Consider the following 15,524-nt stretch of genomic DNA (forward strand, 5'->3'; position numbering starts at 1 on the left):
AGGCACGTGATTGTCGAACAAGTGGATTGGTGGTCGAATATCTGGAGTCTCCAGAAGCGCGGCGTTCGGTGGAAGTTCTTCCAAGAATCACGAGGTTCCGTAAATATTTTATATCCAGTGGCCGAGATATCTGTGAGGTAAATCTCAAATTGCAAATCGCAAATATGCAACTACTTATCCCAGAGATTGGAATGACGCGGTGATATTGCGTCCTACACGTCAACTTATGTGACTTTTTTTATCGAGATATTCGTTGTGAGATATGTAAGAATCGTGAGTAGGGATTCGCGGGTCGACCAGCGATCAACAAATAATAATGTCGACAATGGAGGGCTCGCTCAGCAAGTGGACAAATATGGTTAATGGATGGCAATACCGATGGTTTGTTTTGGACGACAACGCTGGCCTTCTGTCTTATTATACGGTAAAGATATTCTCGAGAATGCAATTACGTTGGATAGGTTACGTTTCTTTCGCTCTCACAGTATCTGGTGCAAATACAGTGCAGTGTATTGTGACTTTATATACACTTCCTTCTCACTTTCCTAACTATAATTCATACGTTTGTCTATTTGATAAGAACAGCAGTCTTTATATGCCCTCTAATCACTTTTAGAGCAAAGAAAAAATGATGCGTGGAGCACGTCGTGGTTGTGTACGACTAAGAGGTGCTATTATTGGTATAGATGATGAAGATGATAGTACATTCACTATCACAACATCATCGTGCAAGGATGATCCGAAAACCTTTCACTTTCAAACACGCAATGGAGAGGAAAGAGAACGCTGGATTCGTGCACTAGAAGACACAATTCTTCGTCATTCCAATGCAGTATGATCAAATATATATTTGTTCTCGTATCCTTTTTAGGACAATAACATACAGATGAGTAACAAGTGAAACAATTTTGAAATATATTGCAACAAAGAATTAATAATTACAGAGGTGGGATCCCAAGAAATCACTACCCAAGCAAGATTTTGATCGAAAAGTAGCTGAGGCTGACGCGTATCTCCAATTATTGATTGAACAAATTAAATTAATTGAAAATAAGAAAAGTGCGGCTGAGGAAGACGGGGAAAAGCAGAAAAAATATTCAGCTATCTTGTTACAAGCCAATGCTATGCTAAATTCAGTTAAGCACACCATTGTTCAGTTACAAATTGCGAAGGTAACTTATTGCATGTTATTATTCATGTTATTTCACTACGCGCTTTTATTATTTAACGCGCTAATTCCTGTTGTTTCATTATAATTAGAACACAGCAATACCAGTTAATGGAGTATACCGAGGACCATCTAACTCTATACATGTCACGCCACCACTCTCTCATGGTAAAACATTCTTTCATATTCATTCTTCTTCATATCGATGCATTTCATGAAATTCACTTGTTTGTATGAATCGAATACCTAAAGTGTAATTTTAGTTGCAGCCAGGGCGCCAGAGGCAACAGTGCAAACTGGTATCGAATTAGGTTCCGAATGCGTGGAACCCAGAGTGCCTACACTATCAAATGGTTAATATCATGTATAACACGTTTACTCCTGGCATATATTACAAGTTGCTTGAATTCTGTAGTTCCCTCCTCTTCTTTCCCTTTTTTTTCCGTTTTCATTTCCCTTCCTTTTCTGTATTTAACATAGCATCACTTTGCATCCTTAGTTGTAGATAGAGATCTACCGGTACCACAATTCTCGTATTCTTCATCCGACGAAGACGACGATTACTTCGATGCTGCGGACGAGATACCAACTCCTATAACCCAGAATCACATTACACTGCAAGTATAATATCTCTGCATGAGACTAGTCAATATTATTCTCACTCATGCCATACGGTGCCGACTATTTTGCAGTGCATTGCCCGTGATCGTTTTTCTTTTCCTTTGTTCTAGAAAAAAAAGCGATATTTATGTATTCGATAAAAGTGAATAACGCATAAACGATTTCCAGACGTTCAGATAACGAGCGATTACATTCATCCATGGAAAGTGCCACAAGTGATAAACGCAAGGAGCCGCCTTTACCGCCTATCAAAGGTGATGGATCTGTAGATTATGATGGTGAGTCAGTGTATTATGCTATTTAAATATAATATCACTTTGTGCGTTATCTGCAAAATTTTTTCTCCGTTCGCCAGCGGACGTTTAAAATCATGTAAAGTAAACTTCACCGATACGCGTCACCGAGTTTGTCCGACGTAGTCTCTGTTAATTGTGATATTTATATTGGAGAAACAGATAAATTACGGAAAGAACGATATCTCGGTATACGTATATTATTATACTCGAGAACACACACGAGAACAAAAGCAAATTATAATTGTCACGGTAAAAGCGAACCGGTCACAATTACATTTTATTTATTATTGTCGCCTTCCGTGTATGCGAGTCGTTCGGTTTTTATCGGTTTGCATGAATTCTCTCGACACAAATTTTACAATTTTAGGGAATATTTTGCGGTGACTCGATCGATCACATAAGATGATTTTAATACTTTAGTGCTCTAAGGAAAATCCCTCGCGCGTCTATGATGCATTACACATACAGTATTTTAACAATGTAAAAGATAAGGAGCAAGATAAGGGCCTTGCAATATATACGTCACAATAGTTCCATTGTCGATAATGCAGGTCATGTTTAGCATGCTTAATCGTCTGCTTTATCCACCGTGACCACTATTGATCTTCGGCTGCTTCGAATACTATCTTTGACGTGTGAATTAGCGTTTCACGAATGAACACATTCGCGAGCGTTTCATTATGTTTCCCGCAAAATAAAGTGGCGATCCCGAGTGTATGAGAATGTTTAATCGATATGACAATGAGTAAGAGAAAAGAATCACGACAGAACTTGACGTTCTGTCGACGTTTGCTTTCACGACTAAGCGCTCGGCAAAATATCTCGCGTTAATAAGAAACGATTCGGTCCCGAGGGAATAAGGAGTTTAGGAATGGATACTAGTTGGTCTATTCTGGCAAGACAACATGTTGGACATAACTTCAAGTCGTAAGTCATATATATCGACGTACTTGTAGAAAATTCAGGTTAAGTCGGGAGAATTTTGGAACTTCTTTCTGTGTACCTCGTAATTTCTAAGATTTATTTAGCCCTTTTAAGATCTACAAATCAAAATTAGCGGTCCTTAAATCTCAATTTCCGTTTGAATATTCGTTGTACTTAAAAATGTGAGTGTATACGTGTTTGTTGCAGCTCTTTACGAAGAAGAAAGCGAAACAGAAAGTAAGTATACAAGCAGATATATATATATATATAACTACGAAGCAGTGAAGGGCAGTTTCTTGCAATAGCATCTTCTCTCTTTGTTTCCGTCGTTTACAGTGGATTCCATGGAGAGCCATGGGTCAGTTGTAACACATCTTCTGTCTCAAGTGAAGATCGGCATGGACTTGACAAAAGTTGCCTTACCGACATTTATTCTAGAGCGTAGGTCACTCCTTGAGATGTATGCGGATTATTTTGCTCATCCCGATCAATTTGTAAGGTACTACAGTGACTATCAGATTTAATAACAACACTTAGAACATCGTTGCATTTGTTTCAATATATCTGTATAATATATTTTCTGGGAACGATATATTTTTTTTCCATAATTCAGCATTGCAGATATGCCTACACCACGAGAGAGGATGGTGCAAGTAATTCGTTGGTACCTGTGTAGCTTTCACGCAGGACGTAAATCTGGTGTGGCCAAGAAACCATATAATCCCATATTAGGTGAAATTTTTCGGTGTCACTGGAACATACCAAACACCAATTCCTCCGACAATATCACAGATTTAGGTAGCAAGCTCGTGGCAGATGGCCCTGTACCATGGTGCAAAGAGAATCAACTTGCTTTTCTCGCTGAACAAGTCTCTCATCATCCTCCAGGTACTAAAGCGATCATTAATTCCAACTTCTCTTCACCTTAGATATTATGCTACATGACTTACCTATTTGTTGTACTTTCTGGTCGCAGTTAGTGCATTTTATGCTGAACACGTTGGGAAAAAGATTAGTTTTGGAGCTCATGTTTGGACAAAAAGCAAATTTTTGGGCTTAAGTATAGGGGTACACAATGTGGGAAAGGGTTGGGTAAATGTGCTACAACACGGAGAAGAGTACGTTCTAACTTTCCCTAATGGTTATGGCAGATCTATCCTCACTGTACCGTGGGTAGAGCTAGGAGGAACTGTAACTATAAATTGCCTACAAACTGGCTACCATGCGACAGTAGAATTTCTAACGAAACCTTTTTATGGCGGTAAACGGAATCGAATTACTTGTCAAGCGTTTCAAGCAGGGGATAAGAAGCCGTTTCTGATCATAAATGGAGAATGGAGTGGTATGATGGAAGCAAAGTGGTCGGATGGTGTAAGTTGGAACAAGTTTAGTCTCGGTATAATACAAGGAGAGTCGAGCACATTCTCTTTATATAATATTAAAAGATGTATTATCATATTAGTAAATCGTACAATTATTCACGGTAACAATCGATTGTTAATAATATCATGTAACTTACCGTTTTTTTTTTTTTTTTTTTTAACAGCAGAGAAGTGAGATTTTCGCAGACGTAAAAGAGCTTGATACAGAGAGAAAATTAGTTAAAACAGTATGTGAGCAAGAAGAGTGCGAGTCGCGAAGAGTCTGGCGTGACGTCACAGTTGGCCTACGTATTAACGATATGGATAAAGCCACAGCTGCCAAATGTGCAATTGAGCAGAAACAAAGAGATGAAGCGCGCGTCCGAAAGGAGAATAACATACCGTGGCAAACGAAAGTGAGCGGACGATTCTTGCTTTTGATCCTTCTCTGTGTTCTGATCGCGTAAATTATGCTAATCAATTCTTTTTCTGTGTTTAAATAGCTCTTCAAGGAAACCAAAGACGGTGGTTGGGTGTACATAAAACCTCTTGTAGACAGAATACGCAGTTCTAGTGATCAAACAAATATTACGTAACTGTATTCAGTATAATATTATGTGATAATTTTAGATATACAGCACAATACTAGAAAAGACCAGTGGCCTAATGCCCATAAGAACTGTACTACCAGGCTTAATTCGAAATATGCACTTTCACATCTGGAGAATTTCTGCAAGTATTTTTATGTCCGTAATAGTCGATCAATTAATTCAGCCGAGAATAAAGAGGAAACATTGTTATTCACACTTTTATTATTCTTAATGCATTTTAAATTCAATCTATCAGCCACAATAAACCTGTTTTTCGTCACTACTGAGATTAAATGTTAATTTTTATAATATATAAATATCTTTCCATTTTTCTTTGAAATAATTTTACAAAGACATTGTACACTGCTATTATATCAATACTTCAAGTACATATGTATAGTGAAATTACATCTTATTGTGTAATTGTGACGTTTTATTAACGTTGTAATTTGTTATAAAAAAAAAAAAAAGAAATTATATGTACAATTTATGCAGATCTGTATACATTGCGTTGTATAGATCGTATGCCATATCGTACTCAAACGTTGTTTTATGATAGGATAGACATAGATAATATGCGCGATATTCCGATTATAGAATTATTTTTACGCAACTTCGAATTTCTTGCTAATAACTACACATTTCCCGTTATGTGATACATTCACATTCCGTAAATATGAGTTTCTGAAATAAATGAATTACTTGCGCACAGAAAAATATATCAGTAACAGCTATTTGATGTTTAATTGCTATCGCAATAGTATAAATTTCTCAGTTTCTCTACATTCCAATTTCTTACGAATAAATTGTTGACATATATGATGGATCAAATTGTAAAATACGTCCTAATAGTATTAATTACAATATATATACACGATTTATATTGACATAAGTATTAAAAATTCTTAATTAAATAAGATTTGTTAAAGTAGTAATATTCTCATTATATTCCTAGAGAAACATACAAAAGAAACTAAATATTTTTCTTAGGTTTCTGTAGTACAAGACCTATGGAAGTTACTTAATCTATTTCTAATTAATTATTCTGTACACTGGACTTGTTACTAAAAGATATACATACAGTAGATACAATTCTTTATTGTGTATAAAAATAAGTGTACAAAATATATGCAAAACATATAAAAAAAAATGAACATTGTTCGGTGATAATACTATAATATCTTAGTTCACGTTCTCTCACAGTACTATGTAACCGAAAAAGTAGTCTGCAATATTTCTGTAATTGTGAGGCAGGCGTTTTGTCGATGACAACAAGTGATTTAATCCAGCCTCAATCATAGGCAAACCTACTTTGTGATATTCAACGTTCCAATGGTTATTAGTGTTAGCAATTTTATTTGTGTCATACTTATATAAAACTTTGGCAACACGTTTCTGTTGTAAGGAGATAGATATATCCGTGTTACAGATTATTTGGTTCTGATTATAGGTTTCCTCTGTAATTAAATTCAATTCGTGATCCATTGGTTTTATCAGAAGATAATGAGTTTGTTTGCCAAGAGATGTTTGCAAGATAATCTCTTCTCCTAATACACCGGTCAGTGAGTTCTTTATAAATATTAAAAAGTCATTTAATGGATCAGTGGCATTTACAGTATTTAATGTGTCATTCTGAGGTTTATAATCTATGGAACAATTCCATATTTGGAATAAATCACATGAATAAAGTGTTCCTATATGTAAAAAGCATTTATCACAGGTTAATGTCTTATCATCTATGTGTAGACTGTTTATAAAAATATTTTTATGCAACAGAGCAAAGTAAGACCCGTACAAATAATCAGATTCCTCTGTTTCTATGTTCTTTACAACGTCATCAGAACTATGCTTACAACAAAACCATTCATCTGGACTGCATTGTATATCAGGCAAAGGTAGAACTCGCTTAAAAGCGATTGATCTTGAGATGACGTTTTTACAGCAAGCGCATGATACGATACATTCTGACGCCTTAAATAGCAATTTAATATTTCCTAAGATCGGTTGCGAAGAGGAAGTCAACTGTGTCGATTTGTTTGAATCAGTTACCACTTCTGTACTAAAAGATCCATATACCGATTTCAACGGCGCCGTTTGTAAACGAAAGCAAATCCAATTATTCCGTACATTTAACATAGACAAAGAAGTAGGTACGATTTTTATAAATGGCAACAAGAAATTCATGCTATAATCTTTGAATATTAATACTATGTTACTTTCTGAAAGTTTAACTTGAATATCTTTTAAATCTTGATTTTTTTTCATAGCGATAAATGCATTGCACGATTGCAGCCGTGGTCTTAGCTCTAATGTTACAAGTTCCATTGTTTTGTGTTATTCAGCAATATAACCTTACGATATCGTGGTAACGCATCTTTTTAATAATGATTCTGCAAGCACAATAAAAAATAAGGCCCATGTAAGAAATTATTTCAATATAGCTTATATTTCTAAAAAAAAATACATATATATATATATTGCGAGATAATTTTATATTTACCGAACATATGAACCTACGTTCATACCGTGCACAGTGAACCACACAAAGGTTAGGTTAGGTTAGGTATTTTTCGCAAATTGTACGCTTTCGACAGACCGACGCAATCTAAGAGAATAATTCGGTAAGAGCCATATGGTATGTAAAATTATTTTACATTTGTTATGTATACATACTTGGCTTAAAAAAATAGAGGTTCGTTTGATCCGTCATTGAGTTGTATTATGTGAAAATAAAGATTCCTCCAACTTGCCGTTCAATCGCACTATTTTGTAGATAAAAAGGTCTTTTGACCCGTCGTTGACTCGGAATACTTGAAAATAAAAGATGCCTGACTCACATTTAAGCTGTATTACTTGAAAATAAAGTGCGGCTGACTTATCGTTGAATTGTACTACGACCTCGATTCTTTGCATAGTAGCGACTCGTAACGGAGATTTTGGAACTACACCTCAAACAGCGACTACAATCAGTCGAAATTAGAATCATTTCCGCTTACAATCAAATCTCTTAAAAATATAAAGCAACATCCTGATTGCTTCTTCAGTTTAAATTTACGTTTACATTTACAGCTACGGCAATTTGCGTGCAAAGGTCTTCGTTATGTTTGTTAATTCAAAAGTCTCCGCTATGAGTCAGCACTGTTCATAACAAGTCGAGTATGACTCAACGACAAGTGAGACGCGTACTTCTGTTTTCAAATAATCGACTCAACAATAGGTCAGGAAACTATAGGTGAAAATTTGAGAAGGGCAAGCCTCTAGATAATTCAAATAAAATACTGCGAATAAAAATACGTTTAATATCGCTTATATTTCTTCACGTAAGTGAAAAGAAAAAACGGCGATGCAATTATCCTTCAGCATAGAACGTATACATTCTAGACGACACGACCACGGTGATTTCGTGTAACCGCCAAGTCATTTATGACATTTGATATTGTAGGCGCACTTGACAGCCCGCTTTGATCAGTGACAGAGTTCGAGCGACTCGCCTTGATGAATTCGCTAGGAATACGCGCGATGAATGCGAGCCCGAGACTCGCGCGAGCGTTGTGATTCGCGCGGAAACTGTGGAACATCGACGAGATACGCTGAACGTTCACGTTATCGAGGAGCTTTACATGATCCGCAATTGCACGTTGCTGACAAGTAGACAACCTTCCCCTCGTCGCTTAGTGTAACACACACAACGTTCATTCCCGACACGCTTTTAAACGGCCGATTACCAAATGTCAAAGAACAAACTCAACTTAACGCTACCACCTGGCTCGATAGAACCAGCACCTGCAGTGTCACCGTCACCGCCGGTTCCGCCCTTGCCCACGTACTCGGAACCACCAGTAATACCCGAGTAAGTCGGCGACCGTGTTTCGTTAGATAAGCTCATCTCAAGCAATAGTAACGTTACTGGCGATATGGCGATGTTTACTGTCTCTAAGGTATCTAGTTGTTATAGAATTTCAATCCAAAAAAAGTTGGATATATAAAATACTCGAGAATCCTGTCGGTGTGTGTGTATGTGTTGCTCTCGACTTGGAGCAGTCCTACACTTTTACATCTCTGATCGTTTTTCGTTATATGAATACGTAGCGATTCTGCCTCTCCCCTGAGAATTACCGGGGGATCACCGTGAAATTTCGCGAATGTCTGCATTTTCGGTTTTTCAGCGGTGTGATGGGTAGAATGAGCATTGATGTTATTCAAGAGAGATTCGAGGAACTAGAAATGGACGAGGAACAGAGGAAACGATTGGAAAGCTTTCTTGGTCAAAAAGAGAAAGTTGGAGAGTTATGCGATGAGGATTTTGAAAAGTTGGGTGAATTGGGCGCCGGCAACGGTGGTGTTGTTATGAAAGTTAGACATAAAAAGTACGGTCTTATAATGGCAAGAAAGGTAAATATTTCTTGTTTGTCCGTTTGTTGGATTATTAAAACTTGCTGTCATTCTCACACGAGACTTATTTGCATTTTAGTTAATACACTTGGAAGTGAAGCCGGCTATCAAGAAACAAATAATCAGAGAATTGAAAGTACTTCACGAATGTAACTTTGCGCATATAGTTGGATTTTACGGTGCTTTCTACAGGTAAATTTCGCTAGGTTCTTTTCGAGACATCGTTTTGCAGGCCATAAGCCAAGTATGTGTGTGTTACAGTGACGGAGAAATTAGCATATGTATGGAATATATGGATGGTGGATCCTTAGACCTGATATTGAAAAAAGCAGGACGAATTCCAGAACCTATCCTAGGTACAATCACATCTGCTGTGAGTAAAGTTTTTATTGCTAAAAATATCTTACTTCTTAGATAAATTCTACGATGATGGTTATACAATATGAGAAGGGACGCACAATAGGTTGTCAACAATTGAAAATTATATCGACTGTTTTTTCTGAAATCTGCCAGATCTCTGATCTGTAAGAAAGAGAGCGTCAATAATACGTCTCTCTATCCATAATTCCACCCGGAAATTGACGAATGCACCAGCGTCTCAGTTCGTCGTAAACCCAAAGAAACAGCCCGAGCGGTAAACAGGGCCAGTACCAATAAGCTTTCAGTGCCATAGTTTTCAATACGTGCTCCGTGCCAGGAACGTACAGCAAGATCCCCGTCAGGACTAACTCAAAGATGAATGAAAAGTTGACGAACCAGTTGTCCATTCCTTGCTGGAAGACAGAGTTGCGTCTGGTCTTGCACATCACCAGGTCTACCATCTGCAAGATCACGATGGCGAGGAAATAGCCGCTTCGCGCCTCGTTCAGTAGGTTCATCCTGTTTTCGTAGGTCCACGTTTGGCCCCACGAGTCCTGCAGATCGTTGATCGATGGGTCATCCCACTCGATTCGCAGACCCAACAGTCGATCAGGCATGAAGCCGTTCAGCATCAACACCATGAAGTAGGTGTAGAATCCAGCGAAGGACTGCGTCATTCCGACCTGGCCGTAGGTGAAGGATATCAGACGCTTGTTCACCAACTTGTCGTACTGAGGATTCCGCGGTGCTCGGCGCATTATGTCGGACTCGGCCTTCTCGTAAGCCAGCGCGATGGCCGGGATCAGGTCGGTGCCGACGTCTATGCAGATCACCAGTTCGATGACCAAGGGCAGCGGAATGGCGAATATCAAGCCGCTGAGCATCGGCAGCATTTCCGGCACACTGGACGTCAAGGTGTACGCGATCGACTTTTTCAGATTGTCGAATATCAGCCGGCCTTCCTCCACGCCGGTGACGATCGACGCGAAGTTATCGTCCATGAGTATCATGTCGGCGGCGTTCTTGGCGACGTCGGAGCCGGCGATACCCATCGCGATCCCGATGTCGGCCTTCCGCAGGGCCGGCGAGTCGTTTACGCCGTCGCCGGTCACCGCCACGACCTCGCCCAGTCGTTGGCAGCTCTCCACGATCAGTAGCTTCTGCTGCGGCGACGTCCTCGCGAACACGATCTCCTCGTATTGGCGTATCACGTTGTCCAGTTGGTTCGAGTCCATATCTCGCAGTTCGCTGCCGGTGATGATGATCGCGTCGGTCTCCACATCGGTCAGCTGCGTGTAAGACTTGTTCTGCAGGATCGCCCTCTCGTACCTGGTCTCGTGACCTTCGCCGATGATGCCGACCTTCTTGGCGATCGCCATCGCCGTCACCGGGTGGTCGCCCGTGATCATGATCACCTTGATACCGGCGGTGCGGCACTTTTCCACCGCCTCGGGCACGCCGGGCCTCGGCGGGTCCTGCAGACTGATCAGTCCGACGAACCTGTAGCCCTTCATGGGGAAGTTGTAGCTCGCGGGCGAGTCGGTGTTGAACTTGTAGTTCGGTCCGTATACGTTAGTGGACAGCTGCTGGTCGCAGTAAGCCAGCACCCGCTCGCCGAGGTAACCCAACTCCGTGCAGGCTCTGCGACATATCGAGTGGTCGTTCGCGGTAATGTCGTGGGTCGTGCCGTCCGTGTTGAGGATCTTCGTGCAGAACTCCAATATCACCTCCGGGGCGCCCTTCATGATCATCGTGTAGCCATGGATGTCCCGGTGTATCGACATCTGATACTTAGTGATGGAGCTAAACGGGATCTCGGCGACTTTGGGATGAGCGTCGCGGAGCCGCTGCGTCTGGTGGATATGCTCCCAGAACCGGAGAATGCCCGTCTCGGACGCGTCGCCGATCACTTGGCGCTCCTCGATGGGCGCCAGGATGGCCGACTCCCTGGTAAACTCAGCACGCAGGCAGAGAGTGCTGACCTTCATCATAATTTTGAAGGCCGGCTTCTCGAACAGCAGGTCCAGCTCTACGCCCATCCGCCCGCCCGGTGGGAAGTGGTACCTGGTGTGGCCGAACCAGAGATTCGACACGGTCATCTTGTTCTGCGTGAGCGTGCCGGTCTTGTCCGAGCAGATCGTCGAGGTTGAGCCCAAAGTCTCCACCGCCTCTAGATTCTTCACCAGGCAGTTCTTGCTAGCCATCTTCTGCGCGGTCAGAGTCAAGCACGTCGTCACAGTGACCAACAGCACCTCGGGCACGTTGGCGATGACTATCCCGAGCAGATAGGTGAACGCTCGCACGAGATTCGGCTCCACCAACAATGACAGCCCGAAGAACAAGGCGCCGCTCAAGATCGCCACGATCGTGATGATCTCGACGAAGTATCTGATCTCCTTGGCGATCGGCGTTTCGATCTTCGGCAGGTGCGAGGTGAGCCCGGCCAGACGGCCGATCATGGTGCGATCGCCCGTGGCGACGACGATCCCTTTACCCTCGCCCGCCACGGCGAATGACGAGAAGAAGGCTACATTGGCGGACTCGAGGGGATTGCTGTCGGTGGGATAATTCGTACGAACCACCGGCTCGCTCTCACCAGTGATACTGGAGTTCTCCACCCTGAGTCCGTGGCAGTCGATGATCCTGATGTCGGCCGGTATCTTGTCGCCCGTACGAATCTCCAATAGGTCGCCCAAGACCAATTCTTCCGTGCCCAGTCGCAGCTTAACGCCACCGCGAATCACCGTGGCGAAAGTCGGCACCATCTTCTTGAAGGACTCCATCACTTTAGTGTTCTTTGCCTCCTGTATATAGGCGAATATACCCGAGGTGAGACAAATCAGGACGATAATAATGCCCAACCAGATAATACCGATATCGGGTTCTTCCATCATGTAAGTGACTAAGTACAGGATAAAACATAAGGTTGCACAGATCCACAGCAACAAGGCGAACCCGTGGAACAGGCATTTCAAGAACTTGATGTACTCCGGAGTGACCTTGGGCGGCGACAAGGCGTTCGGCCCGTCTCGTAGAAAGATAGCGAGCGCTTGTTCCTCCGTCAGACCACTCTTCGGATCGGTGTTCAGTTTCTCGCAAAGATCAGCCAAGGGTATCAAGTGGTCGACAGTCTCCAATTCCTGATGCAACTCCTCTATTTCCTGTTCGGTCAGTTTCTTCTTATGTACGTGCACGGAGGACGTGCGGGACAGAACCGCTTGCTGTATTTTCGAAGAACTCGGCTGCATCTTTCGCGACGTGGTGAACACGTGGCTGGAAAAACTCGGCGTCTAATTCTGAATTCAAATCCGAGTAGCTCACTTGAGACAAGTAACAATTATTGATACGAGTGATGAATAAACGATATGTATAATACTTTCGTGAAAAGCCGTGGAAAATATAACTTCATGAGAAGCTATTGTATTTCTGCTATGTTCACAGCACAATGTGTACGAGCAGTCATTTCACCGCCAACTTCTCTCTACGAATTTTTCTCCGTTGCAGGTTCTGAAGGGTTTGAGTTACTTGCGGGACAAACACGCTATAATGCATCGCGACGTGAAGCCGAGTAATATTTTGGTCAACAGCGCGGGAGAAATTAAGATTTGTGATTTCGGTGTTTCCGGACAATTAATCGATTCGATGGCCAATTCGTTCGTAGGCACACGAAGTTACATGTCGGTGAGTAACATACTTGAGACTATTTTGTCGAATGAAATTCCACTTGAAAAGCAGAGGGACAACCACGAATTTTCACTCGTTTCGAGTGATATTTCACTCGATAAACATTTACGGAAGAGATATCAAATGTTTCTTTTTTCGGGAGCGATTAACATCGAGACTTTTCAGCCAGAGAGATTACAAGGGACACATTACTCAGTACAAAGCGATATTTGGTCGTTAGGATTGTCGCTCGTCGAAATGGCGATCGGTCAGTACCCCATCCCGCCACCGGACGAGAAAACACTAGCCTCCATATTCGGTCCACAGTCGGGTCAGCCGCCCGCGGAGAATTGCGCGACGAACAGCGTGTCCACGCCTACGACTCAGTCGCCAGGACACAGTCAGTATCTCGCTCAAATTTTGAACCCTCTGAATGCTGTGGACGTATATACATGTCCGGAATAGGGAATTTTGCTAGAAATTCTTGGCCTTTTTAAGACACTGCTTCGTTTCCGCTTCGTTACCTCTGATATCACTAATTATCTCGTCGAGTTTCAGCCACTTCTTCATTGCGCAGCTCTGCAATCAAAGTTTTTATATACATTGTCTGCAAACGTAATTGTCGTTTGTAATTTTCGGCGATTCACGCAGATGCAAGCCCAGGTCCGAGGCCCATGGCCATATTTGAACTGTTGGACTACATAGTAAACGAGCCACCCCCGAAACTGCCGCCTGGTGTATTTAGCGATGCCTTTACGGACTTCGTCGATCGGTGTTTGAAGAAGAATCCGGCCGAGAGGGCAGACTTGAAGACACTAATGGTGTGTGCCCTGAATTGAAAGAACGGTCTCGGTAAAATCGTTGAAGAAGACTCGCTGTATATTTTACGATGTCTTTTTTTGTTCTCTCCATCTTCTTAGAATCATGAATGGATAAAGAAGGCAGAGTCGGAGAACGTGGACATCGCCGGGTGGGTGTGCCGCACGATGGATTTGCAACCGACTACGCCAACGCGTTTAGCAAACGTGCAGTCCTGAATAGATGTAACTCTTACATACTTGGCTACGTATATGCGCGTTCGGTATTCCTAAGTCACTTTTAAGTTTATCTTAGGTTCCATTCGGTCGTACAGTGGCGCTTATCCGTTGTACTCCCTTCGGTATATCTCTTAAAACGAAATTTACGAGATTCGTGCGCATCGCCGTTCGAGCGGCGCTTCCCTGGAGCGGTTGTTAGGACCAAACAGGTTGATACACCGTGTCATCCGTCTCATTCTCTTGATTTTACGGGGAGAAGCGTAATTTTCAAGCATAGATAACACGATATCTTGATACTACTATCGCCGTAAGCTGTATCGTCATCGAGATGATTATTTCGCACGCAGTTACGCCACTGTGCCAAGTATTAATTTCGGAGGTTTCACTTTATGTGTTCGTTCTATGCTTCTGTTGAAAGTATGTAAGACGAGAAGAGTATCGCAATATAAGTTTATTATTAGAGACTCTCATGGGCAAATTGTGTTCCCCGTGATACGATATTTAGGATACACGAATGGAGCATCGAACATACATACGGGAGAGCGAGAGAAAGAGAGAGTACATCCTTTAAAGAAGAAGAGAAACAAGAGAGGAAAAATTAACTAGATCGAGTTACTTGTATAGCATTTGTACCTGACATCCATAGGAGCGTTATTTACACGATCAAAAACTTTATTCTATTGTCACGTTGAACTGTTGTTTTCTCTTAGCAATGCATGGCTGCGATTAAGCGTGACTTCGAGTTTTACTTTCGCATAGACGAGACTCGTCTCTCACCGCGGTGACTCATTTTAGAGAGGAAAAAAGACAATATGAGGAGAATGTTTCTAGAATATATAGTTTAAACGCTGCGGATTAATTCGCTTGCGATTGTTGAGTTCTTGCGAATTTTTATGATCGTGCGGATCTAGAGATTGTAATGGGTTCCTCCGGTACTTCCGGCAGAGATGTACCTGAGGCTTAAACCTAATTTTCCACATAATCGCGGCCTTACATTATGAATAATTCGTAACACGGTTTGATCTATGTTCACGTATTCAGTAGGTAGTATCAAACTGTGAATCCTTTTGCTGCAAAGGATGAAATCCTTTTGGATGAACAGTTATGACGCA

General features: G+C 41.7%; 4 protein-coding genes across 8 annotated transcripts; 2 read left to right on the top strand and 2 right to left on the bottom strand.

Moving 5' to 3' along the window:
- Window positions 1-18: 18 nt before the first annotated feature.
- LOC106745028 (oxysterol-binding protein-related protein 9) lies at window positions 19-5,174 on the top strand. 3 transcript variants are annotated; one of them, XM_014620252.1, is made up of 13 exons: window positions 19-424; window positions 617-832; window positions 945-1,172; window positions 1,261-1,336; window positions 1,432-1,521; window positions 1,668-1,785; window positions 1,958-2,067; window positions 3,217-3,246; window positions 3,346-3,508; window positions 3,623-3,897; window positions 3,986-4,380; window positions 4,559-4,786; window positions 4,874-5,174. In XM_014620252.1, the coding sequence occupies exons 1-13, from the start codon at window positions 317-319 to the stop codon at window positions 4,964-4,966; spliced, it is 2,130 nt and encodes a 709-aa protein (XP_014475738.1). In that variant the 5' UTR covers window positions 19-316; the 3' UTR covers window positions 4,967-5,174. The 3 variants fall into 3 exon arrangements, with proteins under 3 accessions (XP_014475738.1, XP_014475737.1, XP_014475739.1); XM_014620251.1 differs by having other exon boundaries at window positions 20-424; window positions 4,556-4,786; XM_014620253.1 differs by lacking the exons at window positions 19-424; window positions 617-832; window positions 945-1,172; ... (2 more) ...; window positions 1,668-1,785; window positions 1,958-2,067 and adding an exon at window positions 2,074-3,012 and having other exon boundaries at window positions 4,556-4,786.
- Window positions 5,175-5,417: 243 nt separating this feature from the next.
- On the bottom strand, window positions 5,418-7,856 carry LOC106745030. Its single transcript, XM_014620257.1, has 3 exons — window positions 7,634-7,856; window positions 7,461-7,565; window positions 5,418-7,350 (listed from the first exon to the last, which is right to left on the bottom strand). Exon 3 carries the CDS (start codon window positions 7,283-7,285, stop codon window positions 6,158-6,160), a length of 1,128 nt encoding a protein of 375 aa, XP_014475743.1. The 5' UTR covers window positions 7,286-7,350; window positions 7,461-7,565; window positions 7,634-7,856; the 3' UTR covers window positions 5,418-6,157.
- A 238-nt stretch (window positions 7,857-8,094) lies between these two features.
- Window positions 8,095-14,424, top strand: LOC106745029 (dual specificity mitogen-activated protein kinase kinase dSOR1). Of its 3 annotated transcripts, none has more exons than XM_014620254.1 (9): window positions 8,095-8,280; window positions 8,403-8,810; window positions 9,127-9,352; window positions 9,432-9,544; window positions 9,614-9,725; window positions 13,217-13,393; window positions 13,562-13,775; window positions 14,027-14,196; window positions 14,296-14,424. In XM_014620254.1, exons 2-9 carry the CDS (start codon window positions 8,689-8,691, stop codon window positions 14,410-14,412), a joined length of 1,251 nt encoding a protein of 416 aa, XP_014475740.1. In that variant the 5' UTR covers window positions 8,095-8,280; window positions 8,403-8,688; the 3' UTR covers window positions 14,413-14,424. The 3 variants fall into 3 exon arrangements, with proteins under 3 accessions (XP_014475740.1, XP_014475741.1, XP_014475742.1); XM_014620255.1 differs by having other exon boundaries at window positions 8,111-8,192; XM_014620256.1 differs by lacking the exon at window positions 8,095-8,280 and having other exon boundaries at window positions 8,809-8,898.
- Window positions 9,750-13,205, bottom strand: LOC106745026 (sodium/potassium-transporting ATPase subunit alpha-like). The gene has a single exon (XM_014620248.1). It carries the CDS (start codon window positions 12,958-12,960, stop codon window positions 9,892-9,894), a length of 3,069 nt encoding a protein of 1,022 aa, XP_014475734.1. The 5' UTR covers window positions 12,961-13,205; the 3' UTR covers window positions 9,750-9,891.
- Window positions 14,425-15,524: the final 1,100 nt, after the last annotated feature.

Source organism: Dinoponera quadriceps, unplaced genomic scaffold (assembly GCF_001313825.1).
Source record: "Dinoponera quadriceps isolate SergipeBrazil2010 unplaced genomic scaffold, ASM131382v1 scaffold717, whole genome shotgun sequence".
Taxonomy (NCBI): domain Eukaryota; kingdom Metazoa; phylum Arthropoda; class Insecta; order Hymenoptera; family Formicidae; genus Dinoponera; species Dinoponera quadriceps.